Consider the following 18,407-nt stretch of genomic DNA (forward strand, 5'->3'; position numbering starts at 1 on the left):
CTATAAATATCTGTTAAATCCAGTTGGTTCATAACTTCTGGTATTTTCTCTACATCTCTGTTTAATTTCTGTTTCCATGATCTGTCCATTGATGAGAGTGGGGTGTTGAAATCTCATACTATTATCATGTGAGGTGCAATGTGTGCTTTGAGCTTTAGTAAGGTTTCTTTTATGAATGTAGGTACCTTTGCATTTGGAGAAAAGATATTTAGGATTGAGAGTTCATCTTGGTGGATTTTTCCTTTGATGAATATGAAGCGGATGAAGCATCCTTCCTTATCTTTTTTAATAACTCTTGGTTGAAAGTCAATTTTATTTGATATTAGAATGGCAACTCCAGCTTGTTTCTTTGGGCCATTTGCTTGGAAAATTGTTTTCCAGCCATTTACTCTGAGGTAGTGTCTGTCTTTGTCTCTGAGGTGTGTTTCCTGCATGCAGCAAAATGCTGGGTCCTCTTTATGTATCCAGTCTGTTAATCTGTGTCTTTTGATTGGGGAATTGAGTCCATTGATGTTGAGAGATATTAAGGAATAGTGATTGTCGCTTCCTGTTATTTTCATTGTTAGAGGTGGAATTATGTTTGTTTGTCTCTCTTTTGGTTTCATTGCAAGGAAATTATATTCTTCATTTCTGTATGGTGCAGTTTCTCTCCTTTGTTGGAGTTTTCCATCTATTATCCTTCGTAAGCCTGGATTTGTAGAAAGATATTGCGTAAGTTTGGTTTTGTCATGGAATATCTTGGTTTCTCCATCTATGTTAATTGAAAGTTTTGCTGGATACAGTAACCTGGGCTGGAATTTGTGTTCTCTTAGGGTATGTATGACATCTGTCCAGGATCTTCTGGCTTTCATACTCTATGGTGAGAAGTCTGGTGTAATTCTTATAGGTCTGCCTTTATATGTCACTTGACCTTTTTCCCTTACTGCTTTTAATATTCTTTCTTTGTTTTGTGCATTTGCTGTTTTAACTATTATGCAATGGGAGGAATTTCTCTTCTAGTCCAATCTATTTGGAGTTCTGTAGGCTTCTTGTATGTTTATGGACATGTCTTTCTTTAGGTTAGGGAAGTTTTCTTCTATAATTCTGTTGACTATATTTACTGGTCCATTAAGTTGGGAGTCTTCACTTTCTTCTACACCTATTATCCTTAGGTTTGATCTTCTCATTGTGTCCTGGATTTCCTGTATGTTTTGAGCTTTTACATTATCTTTGCGTTTTACATTATCTTTGACAGTTGTGTTAATGTTTTCTATGGTATTTTCTGCCCCTGAAATTCTCTCTTCTATCTCTTGTATTCTGTTTGTGATACTTGTGTCTATGGTTCCTCATCTCTTCCTTTGGTTTTCTATATCCAGGGTTGCCTCCCTTTGTGCTTTCTTTATTGTTTCTATTTCCATTTTCAGTTCCTTCCCCTGTTTGGTTGTGTTTTCCTGTAATTCTTTCAGTGATTTTTGTGTTTCCCCTCTAAAGGCTTCTACTTGTTTACTTGTGCTTTCCTGCATTTCTGTAAGGGAGTTCTTTATGTCTTTCTTAAAGTCCTCCATCATTATCAAAAAATGTGATTTCAAATCTAAATCTTGCTTTTCTGGTGTGTTTGGATATCCAGTAATTTCTTTGGTGGGGGAACTGGGCTCTGATGATGCCAAGTAGTCTTGGTTTCTGTTGATTAGGTTCCTGCATTTGCCTCTAGCCATTGGGTTGTCTCTGGTGTTTGCTTGTCTTGCTGTTCCTGGGAGTGACTTGGCCCTGCTGTAGTCCTCTGTGTCAGCACTCCTGTATAACTGTTTTCCTGTTTTCTTTCAGCCTTTCCTGAGAACAGGTTTTCTGCTCTCAGCTGTGATGGTGCTCCTGGAGACTGTCTTCCAGCTCTAGGCACAGGCAGGAATCAAAGGGTCCTGCCCCTCTTTGCTCGTGTAGGTCCTTGCACTCCGTGGGCACAGTTGGCACTATGCGATTCCCTCTTGGGTATGGACTGTGGGCACAGGGTATTCTCCTCTGGCCTCTCAGGAGTATCTACACTTCTGAGGTTCCAGCTCTCTCCCCTACGGGATTTGAGTGCAGGGAGCTGTTTGGCAGGATCAGTTCGGTTGTGGGCACAGACCAGAACCCCAGGTACTGGCAGCTGTCTGCTCCTATATCCCTCTGTCCAGAGGCACTGTGCAGTTTCCCCTTGAACCAGGGATGTGGGCCGAGGTGTGCAGAGGTGGCAGTCTGCCCTGCAGCCTCGGGATGTCTGCACTCCTGGGTGGACCGCTCTCTTCCCCCACGGGATTTTGGTGCAGGGAACTGTGGGATGGTATCATTTCACTTCTGGGCAGAGCCAGGAATAGGAAGTGCCCTGACCCAGAGGACTTCTGCCTTTGTGTTTCCTGAATCCACCACTTGGTAGCAGAAAAGTGGTCTCATCTCTGCTCTCAGCTGTGGCAGTGCTTCTGGAGACTGTCTTCCAGCTCTAGCAATTATTAGTCTCTTAATTAGCATACAAAGTAAGGTCTTTCTTATGGTATTTCCATGCTACTTTGTTTTCATTGGTCCACCTCACAATAGTCCCCATTGCACATAAATGACTCTTTTCAACCTCTCTCACTAAGACATGGGTCTACCCTCTCATGGTCTCACTTACAGCTCATAACATGCATGCATCCAGGATCTGTATATGAAAGAATTCATGTGATATTGGTCTTTCTGGTCTGGATTACTTTGGTGAATAGAACGATCTCCTGCAATGTCATGATTTTGTCTTTACGCTGATTGAAATTCCCCTGTGTGTAGGCATCACATGTTCCTTATTCAGATGTTAGTAGATACCTAGGCTGATTTCTTTTCCTAGCATTAATGAGCACTAAAGCAATAAATATAAATATGCAAGTATCTGTGATAGCACCTGAAGCTTGAGTGTGTTCCCAGGAGTAGTATCACCTGGTATCCCAGCTGGATCACATGGTAGTTCTAGTTTTAATAACGTGAGAGACCTCAACACAGACAGTGGCTGTAGCATTTTGAGTTCCCAACTGTGTCTACTGACTTCCTTTCCCCACATTATCTCCAGCATTTGCCATAACTTGTTTTCTTTCTTTTTTTTAATTTAATTTTTTTACTTATGCACTTTATACCCCACTCACTCACCCCTCCCAGTCACCTCTTCACACAATCATTCCCCCATTCCCCCTTCCCTTCTCCTTAAAGTGGGTGTGGCCCCTCCTGGATAACCCCAAAAGCCTGACACTTCAAGTCTCTGCAAGGATAGGCCCTTCCTCTCCCACTAACGCCAGACAAGGCAGCCCAGTTAGAAGAACAGATTCCACATACGGGCAACAGCTTTTGAGATAGCCCCTGTTCTAGTTATTTGGGACCCATAAGACGAAGCTGTACATCTTCTACAAATGAGCAGGGAGGCCTGTATTCAGCCTGGTATGTTCTTTGGTTGGTGGTTCAGACTCTGAGAGCCCCAACAGTCCAGGTTAGTTGACTCTGATGGTTTTCCTAACCCCTTTAGGCCACAATTCTTCCTCCTTTCTTTCATAAGAGTACCCAAGCTCCATCCACTGTTTGGCTATGGGTGTCTGTATCTGTCTGAGTCAGCTGTGTGTGGAGCCTCTCAGAGGACAGCTTGCTCCTTTCTGCAAGCATAACGAGCATCATTAATAGTGTTAGGGATTGGTGCTTGCCCATGGGATGGGTCTTAAGTTAGGCCGGTTATTCGTTGGCTATTCCCTCAGTTTCTGCTCCATCCCCCATGCCAGCATTTCTTGTAGACAAGATAAATTTGGGGTTGAAAGTTTTGTGGGTGGGTTGGTGTCTCTTTTACTCCACTCAGATTTCTGCCTGGCTATAGAAGGTGGCATCTTCAGGTTCCATATACTCAATCTAGTGAGTCACAGCTACATTGATTCTTGGGCACCTCCCTTATCCCATGTCTCTGTCTTGTCCTGGAGATGTACCCCACCTACCCTCCACCCCTTGTCGGTTGCAGATTTTCATGGCCATCTAGCCATCTCTCCTGTCCTTCTCCACGCCTGATCCTGAACGACCCATTCCCCTCCTTATCCACCTCCTTTCCAGTTCCCCCCTTCTATCTGCCTATTATGACTATCTTATCCCCCTGTGAGAGCCAAGCTTCCTTGATTAGGCTGCAAGCTTCTGTAAGGCAAAGGACACTGTCAGTAGGACAGATTGACAGCCCACAGGTTGGGAAAGGATCTTCACCAACCGTACATCTGACAGAGGGCTAATATCCAAAATTTACAAAGAACTCAAGACATTAGACACCAACAACCCAAATAATTCAATTTAATAATGGGTACAGAACTAAACAAAGAATTTTCAACAGAGGAATCTTGAATGGCTGAGAAGCACTTAAAGAAAAGGCCATAGTCCTTAGTCATCAGAGAAAAGCAAATCAAAACAACTATGAGGTCCCATCTTATACCCATCAGAATGACTAAGATCAAAGACACAAGAGACAACACATGATGGTGAGGGTGTGGAGCAAGACTAATGCTTCTTCATTGCTGGTGGGAGTGCAAACATGTACAACCACTTTGGAAATCAACTTGGAGACTTCTGAGAAAACTTGGAATAGTTCTACCTCTAGACCCAGCTAGACTCCTGGGCATGTACCCAAAAGATGCTCCAATATCCCACAAAGACACTTGCTCTACTATGTTCATGACAGCTTCATTTGTGATAGCCAGAAACTGGAAACAACCTAGATGTCTCTCAACTGAAGAATGCATAAAGAAAATGTGGTATGTCTACACAGTGGAATGAATGCTATTCAGCTATTAAAAACAAAAACATCGTGAATTTTGCAGGCAAATGGATGGGACTTTAGAATATCATCCTATGTGAGGTAGCACAGTCCCAAAAGGACATGCATGGGATGTACTCACTTATAAGTGGATATTCCTTAAAATGCAGGTACCATGTTAAACTCCACAGACCCAAAGGAGCTAAGGTAGACCCGAGCAGGAAAGACTTAATGACAGCCACTGTGACAGGGGTGAGATGGAATCCCAAAAGTATCTTAATTTTCATTTCTCTGGTGGCTAAGGATGTTGAATACTTTTAAAAATATTCATTTGGGCCACTTGTGCCTTTTGCTTTTGAAAATAGTCTTCTCCATTCCTAAGCCCATTTATCAATTGGAATATTTAGGATTTTTGATGTTTGAATATGAAGTTCTAAATGTTTTCTTCATTTTAATCATATTTCTGCAGTATAGATAACAAAGAGCTTCCCTGGACTGTGACTGTCTCACTCTGCTGATAGCTTGCTTTGTTACTGTGCAGAAACTTCTTAATACCATGTGATTCCATTTGTTAATGGTCTCAAGATTATTCCCTGTGCGGTTGGAGACTTTTGCTGTGTCTGTGTGCTGAAGTATTTTCCCTGTGTTTTCCTCTGGCAGCTTCAACATTTCCAGGTTTCTGATCTGTTTGGAAATTGTTTCTGTGCAAGCGAGAGACAGGGATCAAATCTTATTCTTTTGCATATGAATACAGAATTTTCTCGGCCTACTTGTTGAGGATTCTCTTTTGCTAGTGTGTGTTTCTTATACCTGTGACAAAAGTAGGTAGCTCTAACTGTGTGAGTCCATTTCCAGGACTTGTCTTCTATTTCCCTGTTTTTACACCAGAACCAAGGCATTTTGTCACTGTTGCTCTGTAGTATATATAATTTAACACCAGGTATTATGGTAACAAGGACATTTCTTTTTTGGTTGTAAGGGACCTTTTATATTTTCATATGAATTTTATTAATTTTTCTAGTTCTATGGTGACTGTTAGAATTTTGATAGAACTGCATTGATCTTTATTTTTTGGTAATATTGCCACTTTTATTATGGACAGTTTGTTTATTTTTGAAATATTTTAATTTAGAAATAGAAAGCATGTTAGAAGGCTAACAGGAAAGAGAACTACTAATTATATAGGCAAGTTTCTACTTCATGAGCTTCTCATAGCCTGGCTCATTCACTGGTTCCCAGGATGAGGAAGTATTATGCCACCCACAATAATATTGTTTATTTACAGGGATGTGATACAGTTTCTCATGAAAGCCATTGGATCCTATTCTAGGGAATCATAATGCTGTGGCCGTGGAAATTTCTTGGAATTCTCTCCTATCAGTTTTGGACATCTTTGAACCAGCCACCCTGAGTCCCTCACACACTGTAGATACTGCTCAACAACTGTGTCACCTGTTCCATGACTGTTTGCAAGATGGTGATTCGAGGTTGCCACTTGTAGAATATCAGCATGGAAAGTGTTCCCATTGGCTGGTCTGCCATTCAATTTATTTTCTTCAAAGTCTTAAAGTTTCACTGTGGAGATTTTTCACCTCCTTGGTTAGAGTTGCTGTAATTTTTGAAGCTCCTGTGAAGGAGATTTTTTTTCTGATTTCTATCTTGGCAACTTGCTGCTACTGATTAGAAAAGCTACTTACATTTGTGTGTATGGTTTACATCTAGCTTCTTCACTCAATGTACGTATCTGAGAGTTTGATGGCATTCCTGGGCCTCTTAGCATATAGTGCCATGTTATATGTAAATATGAAACCCGTGACTTCTTCCTTTTCATTCCTTACTCGTTTGTTTCTGTCATTGCCCTAGCTAAGACTCAGCACTGAGCTGAAGGAGAATGGAGAGAGTGGGCACCCTGGTCTCATCCCAGCCTTCAACAGTGCTCTCAGCTTTTCCTTATTTAGTAAATGTTAGCCAGAGGACTGTCACATGAGGGCTTTATTGTGATGACATATGTTCTTTCTAAACCTTGTCTATTATGGATGTTTATCATGAAAGCAGGTTAAACCTTGAGAAATGCTTTTTCTGCATGTGATTCATGTGAGTTCTCCCCTTAGGTCTGCTTATGTGGTGTATTAACATTTGTTGGTTGGCATATGTTGAACCTACTTCTCATTCCTAGAATGAAGCCTATTTGATCGTTGTGTATTATCTTCTAATGGTTTATTAATTAAGTTTCGCGAATACCTATTGAAAAACTTTGCTTCTATGTTAGCTAATCAGCTAAACTGGTTTGTAGGGTTTTGTTGTTGTTTTTTTTCCTGATGTGTTTTCCTCTGGGTTTAGCTTGGTTCTCTAGACTGAGTTTGCAGTGGTCCTTTCTGTTTTGTGTCCTATCTTCCTTTAAAGAGCAGCGGATGCAGGAGTGAGTCTGCGGGCCCTAGGCTTTGTGAGAAAGCTTCAATACCACTGCTTGTTGTGAGTCTATGTTGATTCTCTCTTTTTGATCCAATCTGGATAGATTGTATGTGTTAAAGAAGTTATCCATTTCTTCTAGATTTTCTGTCTTTTTGGAATATGTTTTCAAAGTGTCCTCTAACAGCCTCTAGATTCTATCAGAGCAACTTTATTTTTGTCTATGATTTAATTATTTCGTGTCTTCTTTCTCTCTCATTTTGGTTATGTAGCTAAGATTTGTCAGTCGTACTTACAGCCTTTTCAGGGAACTCTCTAATTGATTCTCTGTTTTGTTCTTTTAATCTGTTTCATAATTTCTGCTTTAATCTTTATTTCTTGCCATCTACTGCTTTGCATTTGGCTTCTCTAATTTTTCTAGGACCTTGAGTTGCATGATTAGATTATTTATTTGAGGTAGTTTTGATTTTTTAATACGAGCATTTATGTTCACAAACCTCCCTCTTAGAATTCTCTAATCTGTGTCTCAGAGGTTCTGGTAAGATGCTGTCATTTTTCTACCCTTAGCCTTGAAAATGTAGTACTGGGGCTATGCTTTAGAGTCTTTTATAAAAATACTTACCTACTTGTAGATGAAATAATGCTAAAAGTTTCTTTTTCAAAATGATGTGGAAAGTGATATGGTTGAGCTTATGGAAGAAATAAGATTAGCTGTAAATTGATTACTTCCGTAACTGAGTGGTCCATTGGTGTTTATCATATATCCTTTTGTCTGCTTTTATGCATATTTAATTTTTTCATTAAAAGATATTTTAGTTACTGTGTGTGTATGTGTGTGTATACAAATGTTCTGTGTGTGTGTGTGTGTGTGTGTGTGTGTGTGTGTGTGTGTGTGTGTGTACAAATGTTCTATGAGATGTATGTGGAGGTCAGAGGACAATGTAGAAAATGTCAGTTCCCTCCTTCTACCATGCTGCCCCCAGGTATCAAACTAAAGTTGTCAGCTTTAGCTGCATGCACAGAAACCTGTGTCATTGAACTTGTCCCACGTCACAGGGATAGAACAGGCAGATGCCCTAAAGAGAATGTTGGCATCTGAGCTGAGATGCCATGTATCCTACTGTTTTAGTCAGAGTTTTTATTTCTGCACAAAACATCATGACCAAGAAGCAAGATGGGGAGGAAAGGGTTTATTCTATATACACTTCCACATTGCTGTTCATCACTAAAGGAAGTCAGGACTGGAACCCAAGCAGGTCAGGAAGCAGGAGCTGATGCAGAAGCCATGGAGGGATGTTACTTCCTGGCTTGCTTCCCCTGGCTTGCTCAGCTTGCTTTCTTACAGAACCCAGGACTACCAGTCCAGGGATGACACTATCCACAGTGGGTCCTCCCACCTTTGATCACTAATTGAGAAAATGCTTTATGGCTGGGTCTCATGGAGGCATTTCCTCAAGGGAGGCTCCTTTCTCTGTGATAACTCGAGCTTGTGTCAAGTTGACACACAAAACCAGCCAGTACACCTACCGATGTCATCTGTGTGCCTGTGAGCCTCTCACCAGAACAGGTTCCTCCCTCGCAGAGTAGGATGGATTGAAACGTGTGAGCCTTGTTGATGGTATTCTTCATAGAATGGATGTGTGTATATCACTTACAGAGCAGATCCTCAACAACACACAGCTGTCTGGTTCAGTCCTATGTCACTAGTAGCAGTGATGGGGTATGCTCATGAAACATCATTTTCTTTTGCCCTTTCAGCAATTTTGAGAGGCAGAGCTGCTCTTAGCCTCATTTTTCAGATCAAGAGAGCAAGGTTCTAGGGAGCCACTCACTTGCCCAAACCAGGCAGTTTAGATACAGTGAAGGTTCCCAGCTGGTGAGCCATTGCCCCACCCCAGTGCTCCACCCAGTGCCTTTACCGACCCTGAAACTAAACTCCTCCCTGACTTCCCTAGCCCTTCCCTCCCTGCACTCTGCAAGTAATATCATCAGGAAGACCTACATGAATCCTGCTCCCACTAATTTGGTCAACCCTCACCTGAAGGCAGCAGCCTCTGAACATATTTCTGCAGGAGCAGGAATGTAAGTCCCTAGACTGCCTCCCAGCATCAGTCAGCAATTCTGGTTGAGTTCCAACACTGCCAGGCCCCAGAGTCAAAGTCTCATGCCTGCCTTGAAAATGGTCCTCTCTTGTTCATCAGTATATATGTACTCATTTCTTTCTTTAAATAGTTGTGTGTGTGTGTGTGTGTGTGTGTGTGTGTGTGTGTGTGTGTGTGTGTACTGTATTCGTATAATGGCCTGACCCCACACCCAACCCTCCCGTGCCACACTCAAATTCATGCCCTATTTTGTTTTATTTCATACATAAAATGTACAGTATTGTGTGTATACATTATATAAATGAATAAATTTATAAACACAGCCTACTACAGCCACTTAGATTGCTCGTATGTATATCTTTTTAGGGCTGGCCACTTGATTTTTGGGTACTTCCTGGGAAAAGACTGATTCTTTCTCTCTCAGAAGTCATTAAAAATGCCTGAAGTTATTCATTTAGAGGTAGACCTTTGTGAGATTCCCTCAGCCTGCTTTGTCATGTCAACTGGTGTTGTTATTGGCTCATCTTGTTTAAGCAACCAGATTGTTGAGATTTCATGGGTGAAGCTTTCCTGTCATGTCTGGAAGGCACTATCTTGCAAGAGATGTCCTGATCTGGTTCTACAATCTTTCTGACCCCTCCTCACCATGCTCCATGAGTCGTCATTTCAGGGGTTCTTGTTAGTCCCATAGATGTGAGGGGAAAGACCACTGACCCAAATCATAGCCAAATTAGTTAAAACAAGCAGTTAATTAAAGCAAGTTTTTTAATTTGTGGACAAGGACTGTCTCTCCCCAATGGCAGGTCCCAAGAGATCAGTGTTGGACATGAATAAGATAAGGAGTTGCAGTTCAGGAGTAAGGGTTTCACACTGTGAGGCTTGGCGGGCAAATAGGCATTGTGACAGAAGCAGAACATAGCATAACACACTGGTTCTACAACCTCCTGAAACAAAGGCGTGGTTGCTATTTGCTGGAATGGACAGTACAGAACCCTTTGTAGCTAAGGTTACAGGTAGCGCATAGCTCAATCACTGAGAAGCAAATTCAATCATAAACAGGAGGAACGTAGTTTAACTATGAAATGGCTTCAAGCCTAAGATGGAGGCAGGATGGTTCATCATTCTGTTGGAAGTACATTCTCTGGGGCGGGGCACAGCGTGGTCAGTTGTTCTCTGCACTTTGGGCAGTTGCTAATGTCTATAATGTTCTCCATCTGCTGCAAAGAGAAGCTTCTTTGATAAGAGATGACAGCTACACTTATCTGTGGGCAAGTATAAGTATAAAGCAGTTAGAGACTATACCTGTTTAGGACAGTAGAAACTGGCAGTAGTAAGTTCCCCTCAATATTGTGTGACCTAAGCAGCCATGGCTAGTCATCTAGGTTTGTAGTATCAGGCAACAGTTTCCTGATATTGAGATAATAGAATCCAATTACAGAGCTGTCAGTTACCATCAAAACATAAGTCCTACTCTTGCACCTTGGGATATTATAATATGCTGGTAGTAGTTGTGGTTCATAGGCATCACAACTGCGTACGACTATCGCTTGCATTTTCACCTTATTATAAAAACAGTCGTCCTCAAGGAGAGGCTTTGAGGTCATATACTGCTTAATTCCTCCAAGTCTTACATCTGAAGTTCATAGTGGACATACCTTCAAATTCTGAGAGTCTACAGTGGATATGAACTTTGATGAACTTATACTAAGTGAAATAACCTAATCATAAAAAGCCAAATACTATGAGTTTACTTATAGGAGTAACCAGTCAAATTCATGGAGGTGGGCAGTAAAGCGGAAGTCGCCATGTTCTGAGGAAAGCAGTAACTGGGAGCTGGTGTTTGGTGGGGCCGGTTTCCATTTAGGAAAATGAAATGTCCTGGAGGTGAAAGTGGATTGCGGCAGCCAGTGTCGCTGACCTATGCAGCTACAATGGTAGTTCAGATTAAGTGTATTGATCCAGAAATCACTAGCAAGGTTTACAATGGTTTTATCCTGTGAACATGATTCCAGGTGCTTGGCCAAAGAAAGTCAAGACCATTCTTTTCTGCCTGCTTCCACTCGTGGGAGCTGGTGATCAGCTGGCCAGGAAGCGCCTGTGATAGCAACTGGCCTCACTTTAAATGCCCCTTTGACAAGGAGCAAAGCACAGGAGAGGAGATACCATGCACTCATGCTCTCCTTTATCCCCAGGTGGCAGTGACAGAAGAGGAGACCATTGCGGCTGAAGCTGCGGTACATGAGGAGAAGGAAGAAGGAGTCTCCTAACTGGTGCCACATACATCAGGTCAAACCATGTCTTCACTTTCAGCCACACCAATCAAATTTTACTCCCAAGTGGGAGCCACATGCATACAAGACAGTACATATGGCTAACTCTGAGATTATGATCTCCTGCCTGAGACCTCAGTCCCCACATCCTGGACAAAGGAGTTTGCATCTTCCCTTCTCACAGCAGTGAACACCCTGTCATAGCCAGCCACATAGGTCCAGTGTACCTGGCTCCAAAGAAGCAAAGCCTGCTCTCTGAAAACTCCCACTCCATTATTATAGGAAGAGAAGCAAAAGGTATTCATCACTCACACTATGTAGTGTGTAAAAATAACCACGTACTTGATAGTACAAAGTCGTGCACCATATGTCCTGGCATCAGTGAACATCCCATAAAGTCCCACATAGTGATAACTGTAATTCTGTGGATTCACAGTCTCTGCTACTCAACTCATTCATGTGCTTGGGGCTGACTTCCAGTAAAACTTTATCTGTAAAAGCAGAGGGCTGCGTTTGGCCCATCATCTACATGATGCCAGAAGCATCTGCACTTTATCAGCCCTCACTGGCACACAAGTAACTCCAAAGCTGCTTCCTCCAGGTGACACACACCCAAGGACTGCTTTCTCCAGTGCTTCAAGCACCTGGGCTGTGTCCCCCACTGCTCACAGCTGTTCTGCTCAGAACATCCAGCATCCTGTGAATACAGTGGTATTGTCACTGTGAGTGTGAAGCCTCCAGAAGGCAGCAGACATTTTAACAGCCATCATGAATAAGTATGGAATTCCAGCCAGCCAGGATTGAACCCAGAGTCTCTCATAATAGCCAACAAACTAGCCTTCCGCATACTGGAAGAAGGAACAGTAGGTTCCCAGTGCCCCGGTTCATAGTGCTAAAGAGGATCAATGCTTTACTTTTGATTTTAATGATGTAACGTCTTGTGTGTAAAGGAAGAGAATTATGCAAAGTCCAATTTGGAATGGGACAACAAAGGTGGTAGGGATTTCTTCTGCCTACTAGGCCTCTGAGGGTGTGTGTGTGTGTGTGTGTGTGTGTGTGTGTGTGTGTACACACATATCTCTGGTCCATTGCATGGTGAGATCCCTTCTCTTGTTTCCTGCAGATGGATGGTCTCTAGCCTGCTTCCAAACCTGCCCTCGGCTGAGTGCTGGGCAGCACTTCTACATGATCCTATGACGCTTGATATGGACGCAGTCCTGTCAGACTTTGTTCGGTCCACGGGGGCAGAACCTGGTCTGGCCAGAGACCTGCTGGAAGGTATGTAGATGTCATTGTCCCCAAACCACCCATGTAGGCTTGGACATCTTTAAACAGGCATAGAAGATAAGGTGGTCTGACAAGGTCACTTGGACAGCACTTGGCCCTTGTGAGGTAAGACGGTGTTCATGTTGAGGATGCAGTTCTTTGACTTTGTTTGCTGTTATTTGGGGTAGGACATGGATTGCCAGCTGCTAATGTGCATACAGAGACGATAGTGTCAGCGAATGCTTCCAGAGAATGATTCTAACTAACAATAATCATCTTTAAGGACAATGTACTCAATGAAGTAGAAATTCTAGAACATTCAAGAATATGGTTCCCATGGAAACTGTCTCTTCATATCTTTGTCTTAGCTGAGACACAAATATCTTCGTCCAAAGTTATCAGTGAAAGAACCATCTAGTAGCCAGGAAATCAAAATGCACCTTCCAGCTTTTAAAGTACAGCTCTTATGACATAGAAAGCTTATGTCTGATGTGCATGGGATATTTCTGCGGCCCTATTCAGCCATACTTATGAGACCAGAATTAACCTCGGTTCTTCCTTCTGGGATATGATGCTGTTAAAGCAAGGAAAATAAAAATCTGGCCATGGCCACTCAGGACACTCAAGCATGGGGAGCAGGGGCCTTGATCTTCCACAGCTAATCTGTCTTGGATGCATGTATTGCAGTTTGTGGACTTGGGAACCATCAAGCATTGTAAGCCACAGTGATTCTCAAGGTTATTTAGAGAAAACTAAATCACTCGTCATCTTCATGAACAAAGGTAGCCACTGAGAGTTGGAAGTTCTTTTTGGAGTACCAAGGGAATCTTAACGCAAAGTATCTTTGAGTTTTATTGCTGGGAAGAGACACCATGACCAAGGAAACTTAAGAGGAAAACATTTAATTGAGGCTTACAGTTTCAGAGGTTTAGTTGGGTTAGTCCATTATCATCATGGAAGGAAGTGTGGCAGATATGGTGTTGAGAGTTCTACATCTTGATATGCAGACAGCAGGAGACTGTATGCCACAGTGGCATAGCTTAAGCATAGGAGACCTCAAAGCCCGCCCCGACAGTGACATACTTCCTCCAACATGACCACACCCACTACAAGGCCACACCTCCTCACAGTGCCACTTGCTATGGTCCACGTATTCAAACACATGGTCTTTGGGGGCCATACCTATTCAAACCACCATACAGTGTCTGAAAGTCCCCTCAGCCTCTCATAATTTTAACCCAGATCATAATTTCAGCAATGTATGCGAGTAAAATGTGATGCTGGCTGCCCTGTCTCCATATCATGTGAAGTCAGTCTCCTATACATCCCTGCTGCTTAGGCTACTGCTGTAAGGAGCAGTCTAGAAATGAGCAGGTTGGACAGGAGGGTGCTATAGGGCTGGTCCATGCCAGACTCCACTGCCTACCTCATGAGAAGTCATTTATTTTATTCCTTTATCCTTAGGGTTTTTTCTTTTTATGGATTTTTTTATGTAAGTTTTCCCCAACTCACCTTTACAGGATGGTGGTGGCCAGGAGAAGGTACCCTAGAATCTATGCAGGTGGCTCATGCTGCCATAGCCAGCATCTTCATCTCATGTCTCTTGTTTCCTCGGACACAGTCTAAGCACTATTACTCCTTTTCCATTTTTCTTCCTTCTTTTTAAACTAGGATACATAGGAACTGGATTTTCTGTGCTAATCTATACACTTTAGCATATGGTTGGATTCTGCATGTATGCCTACTGTTGGACACAGTCTTTTCCTTGTGTTTCAGCTGTGTTGTAGTACTCAGGGCCTGCTATGGGAGGATAGCTGGGCTCTACTGGGAACACAACGCCCTGGCTGTCATTGTTTTTATGCTAGTTTCTAAGCATTTGAGTTTAGGATGATTATAGGTGTAGGTGCTGGTTTCTGGATTTGGCTTTGTTGGGTGGGTGTTTTGTTCCTTGGTTTCTGTTTCCTCTCTGCATTTTTGAAAGTGTAATGGCTGTGTGTTGCCTGTTTTCCTGCCCTGCTGGTGTTGGAGACTGAGATACTGGGATGAGTTGGGGGAAGAAGGTTGAAGGAGAAAGTCTTTGTGATCCCTTGGTGATGAGATCAGAAAGGAAAGGGAGACCACAGGAGGTTTTCTGCTACTGTGCTAGGCATGAGACTGGGAAGACTGGATCTCAGGAGCAGGAGAAGGGCTATGTATCAGCCTTCAGCCTACTTGTTGCCCTGAGAGGAGCAGCCCAAGAGTTAGCAATGGGTACCTGCTGGAACAGGGGATTGGAACAAAGCAATTAGTAGGGGAAGAGAGGTTAGAAGGGAAGATCTGTGGGATCCACACAGGGTAGACTGCAACTGGTGTTCTGCTGCAGAAGTAGGAATGACACTGGGGAAGTTGGATTGGAGAACAGAAGGAAAAAAGCAAATATTTCTTCCAGGATGTATAGAGGTAAGGGTGTGTGTGTGTGTGTGTGTGTGTGTGTGCATGTGTGTGTGTGTGTGTGTCTGTGTGTGTCTGTGTGTGTCTGTGTGTGTCTGTGTGTGCCTGTGTGTGTCTGTGTGTGCCTGTGTGTGTGTGAGAGAGAGAGAGAGAGAAAGAGAGAGAGAGAGAGAGAGAGAGAGAGAGAGAATAAGATTTGAATATTGCTTCTGAATAGGTAGTTTTCTTTCTTCTTTCCCAAACAGCTGACTATAATTTCCATAAAAGGTTGAATGGAAATGTGTATTGTGCCCCTAATCTCAGAGAAAGGGGTCAGACATTCACCTTAAGCAGAAAATGGACTGTAGGGTTTTGTATATGCTCTTAGTCCAGCAGAGGACATGCCAGAATTCATGCTGTGTTCTTTCAGTGTGCTCTCTGTGCTCTATGGAGCCATAGCAGTTTCTCCTTTCCGTTCACCTCCGCGATTGCACCACCTGCCCTCTCATAGTACTGCAGCCTTCCAGTGATTGTTTGTCTCCCTCCTCTGCTCTGGAGGACTAAATTGTTTCTAATGATGTCTTTATGTATTTAACACTTCTTTCATCCGTTTGTCAACCTCACATGAGCTAGAGTCCCCTGAGAAGAGGGAACTTCAATTAAGGACATGTCACCCTCAGATTGCCCTGCAGGCAAGGCTGTGGGAATTTTCTTGACTTAATGATTGGTGTGAAAGGGTCTAAACCACTGAGTAGTGCTGTCCCCAGGCAGGTTGTCCTTGTACAGAAACAAAAGCAAGCTGGGCAAGCCTAAGGAGCAAACCAGCAAATACACATTTTATTGAGAAATGTTTTGTCTATATTCATCAGAGATATTGACCTATAATTTTTTTTTCTTTTTTTTTTTTTTTTTTTTGGTTCTTTTTTTCAGAGCTGGGGACCGAACCCAGGGCCTTGCGCTTCCTAGGCAAGCGCTCTATCACTGAGCTAAATCCCCAACCCCAATTTTCTTTTTTTTTAATTGAGTCTTTTCTGATCTGGGTTTCAGAGTAGTGCTGAATCAGAAAAGGAATTTGGGGATGTCCCTTCCTCATCTATTTTTCAGAATCATTTGAAGAATATTTGTTGTTAGCTCTTCTTTAACAGCTGGCAGAATTCTGCACTGAGTCCATCTGGCCTGGGCTTTTCTCAACTGGGAGAGTTTTAACTGCTGCTTCTATTTCACTGGTTGTTCTGCTCTACTTAAATTATTTACTGCATCTTGACTTAACTTTGTAGGTTGTGTATGTCTAGAGCCCTCTATTTCTTCTAGAGTTTGCAGTTTGCTAGAATATGATTTTTCTAAGCATGTTCTTATGATTCTGAATTTCATCAGTGTCTGTTATAATAGCTCCATTGTACCTCTAATTTTATCAATTCTGATTTCTTCTCTTTTTCTTTTGATTGGTTTGGCTATTTTGTAAATCTTACCAGTCACTCCAAAATACTAACACTTGGTTTCATTGTGCTTTTTGTCTTGTATTTTGTATTTTTCTTCATTTCTATTCTATTAATTTCAACCCATATTTTGATTATCTCTCCCCACATACTTTTCTGGGTGTTGTTCTTGTTTTTCTGGGATCTTTGCTGCATCATTAACTTGAGTCCTCTCAAAGTTTTTGACGTAGGCACATAACACTTTCCTCTTACAGCCACTTTCACTGTGCCCCATCAATCTTGGTATGTCTTCTTTTCATTCTTATTCAGTAATAGGAATTTTAAATTTCCTTCTGAATTTCTTCCTTCACCTGACTTTGAGTTAGTAGTGGGCTGTTTGAGTTTCCACGAATTTTCGCGTGCCCTTTCTTTTCTTCTGTTATCTTTATCTCTCAATATTTAATACCTAGTTCTGAGACAGAATGCAGGATGTAATCTCAATTTTTCTATATTTGCATAGACTTACCTTGTGTAAATTGCCTGTTTTGGAGAAAGTTGCATGGGCTGTCAAGAAAATATGTATGTCAGTGTTTCGATGGAATGTTCTGTAATGTGTTAGGTCCATTTGATTTATGTCATTTAACTGCATGGTCTTTCAGAAGACCTGACTATTATTAGAATTGATCTGTAGGGAGTTTTTTGTTTTGTTTTGTGTTTGTGTTTGTGTTTTAAGATTGATTATATGTAAGTACACTGTAGCTATCTTCAGTCACACCAGAAGAGGGCAACAGATCTCAATACAGATGGTTGTGAGCCACCATGTGGTTGCTGGGATTTGAAATCAAGACCTCTGAAAGAGCTGTCAGTGCTCTTTTTTTTAACAATTTTTATTGGATATTTTTATTTATATTTCAAATGTTATTCATTTTCCTGATTTCCCATCCATAAGCCCCCCCATCCCATCCTCCTCCCATCCTTCTTCTGTAAGGGTGTTCCCCCTCCCCAACCACCCCTGTTCCAGCCTCCATGCCCTGACATTCCCCTACATTGGGCGGGGAGGGAGGGTCTAGCCTTGGCAGGACCAAGGGCTTCTCCTTCCATTGGTTCCCAACAAGGCCATCCTCTGCTATATATTCAGCTAGAGCTGTGGGTCTGTCCATGTATAGTCTTTGGGTAATGGTTTAGTCCCTGGAAGCTCTAGTTGGTTGGTATTATTGTTCTTATGGGGTTGCAAGCCCTTTCAGTTCCTTCAATCCTTTCTCTAATTATCCTCCAACGGGGACCCCATTCTCATTTCAGTGGTTTGCTACTAGTGTTCGCCTCTGTTTTTGACATGCTCTGTCTGAGCCTCTCAGGAGAAAGCTATATCAGGTTCCTGTCAGCATGCACTTCTTAGTTTTATCAATATTATCGGGTTTTGGTGGCTGTACATATATGGGCTATATACCTATGTGGGGCAGGCTCTGAATGGCCATTTCTTCAGTCTCTGCTCCAAACTTTGTCTCCATATCCCCTCCTATGAATATTTTTGTTCCCCCTTTTAAGGAGGACTGAAGCATCCACTTTTTGGTCATCCTTCTTCTTGTGCTTCATGTGCTCTGTGGGTTGTTTCTTGGGTAATTCAAGCATTGGGCTAATAGCCACTTATCAATGAGTGCATACCATGTGTGTTTTTCTGTGATTGGGTTACCTCACTCAGGATGATATTTTCCAGTTCCAACCATTTGCCTACGAATTTCATAAACTCATTGTTTTTGATAGCAGAGTAATATTCCATTGTGTAGAT

At 42.2% G+C, this 18,407-nt stretch overlaps 1 protein-coding gene across 6 annotated transcripts in view; it reads left to right on the forward strand.

Moving 5' to 3' along the window:
* Otud7a (OTU deubiquitinase 7A) overlaps positions 1 to 18,407 on the forward strand; it is a 323,763-nt gene that overhangs the window by 204,783 nt on the left and 100,573 nt on the right. For 5 of the 6 annotated variants that reach the window (XM_063278750.1, XM_008759566.4, XM_063278759.1 and 2 more), the window contains exons 3-4: positions 11,454 to 11,547; positions 12,655 to 12,809. In XM_063278750.1, coding sequence (XP_063134820.1) covers positions 12,659 to 12,809 — 151 coding nt within the window. In that variant the 5' untranslated portion in view covers positions 11,454 to 11,547; positions 12,655 to 12,658. The other variant, XM_063278757.1, reaches the window with a different exon arrangement.

The sequence above is a fragment of the Rattus norvegicus genome, chromosome 1 (assembly GCF_036323735.1).
Source record: "Rattus norvegicus strain BN/NHsdMcwi chromosome 1, GRCr8, whole genome shotgun sequence".
NCBI classification, from domain to species: domain Eukaryota; kingdom Metazoa; phylum Chordata; class Mammalia; order Rodentia; family Muridae; genus Rattus; species Rattus norvegicus.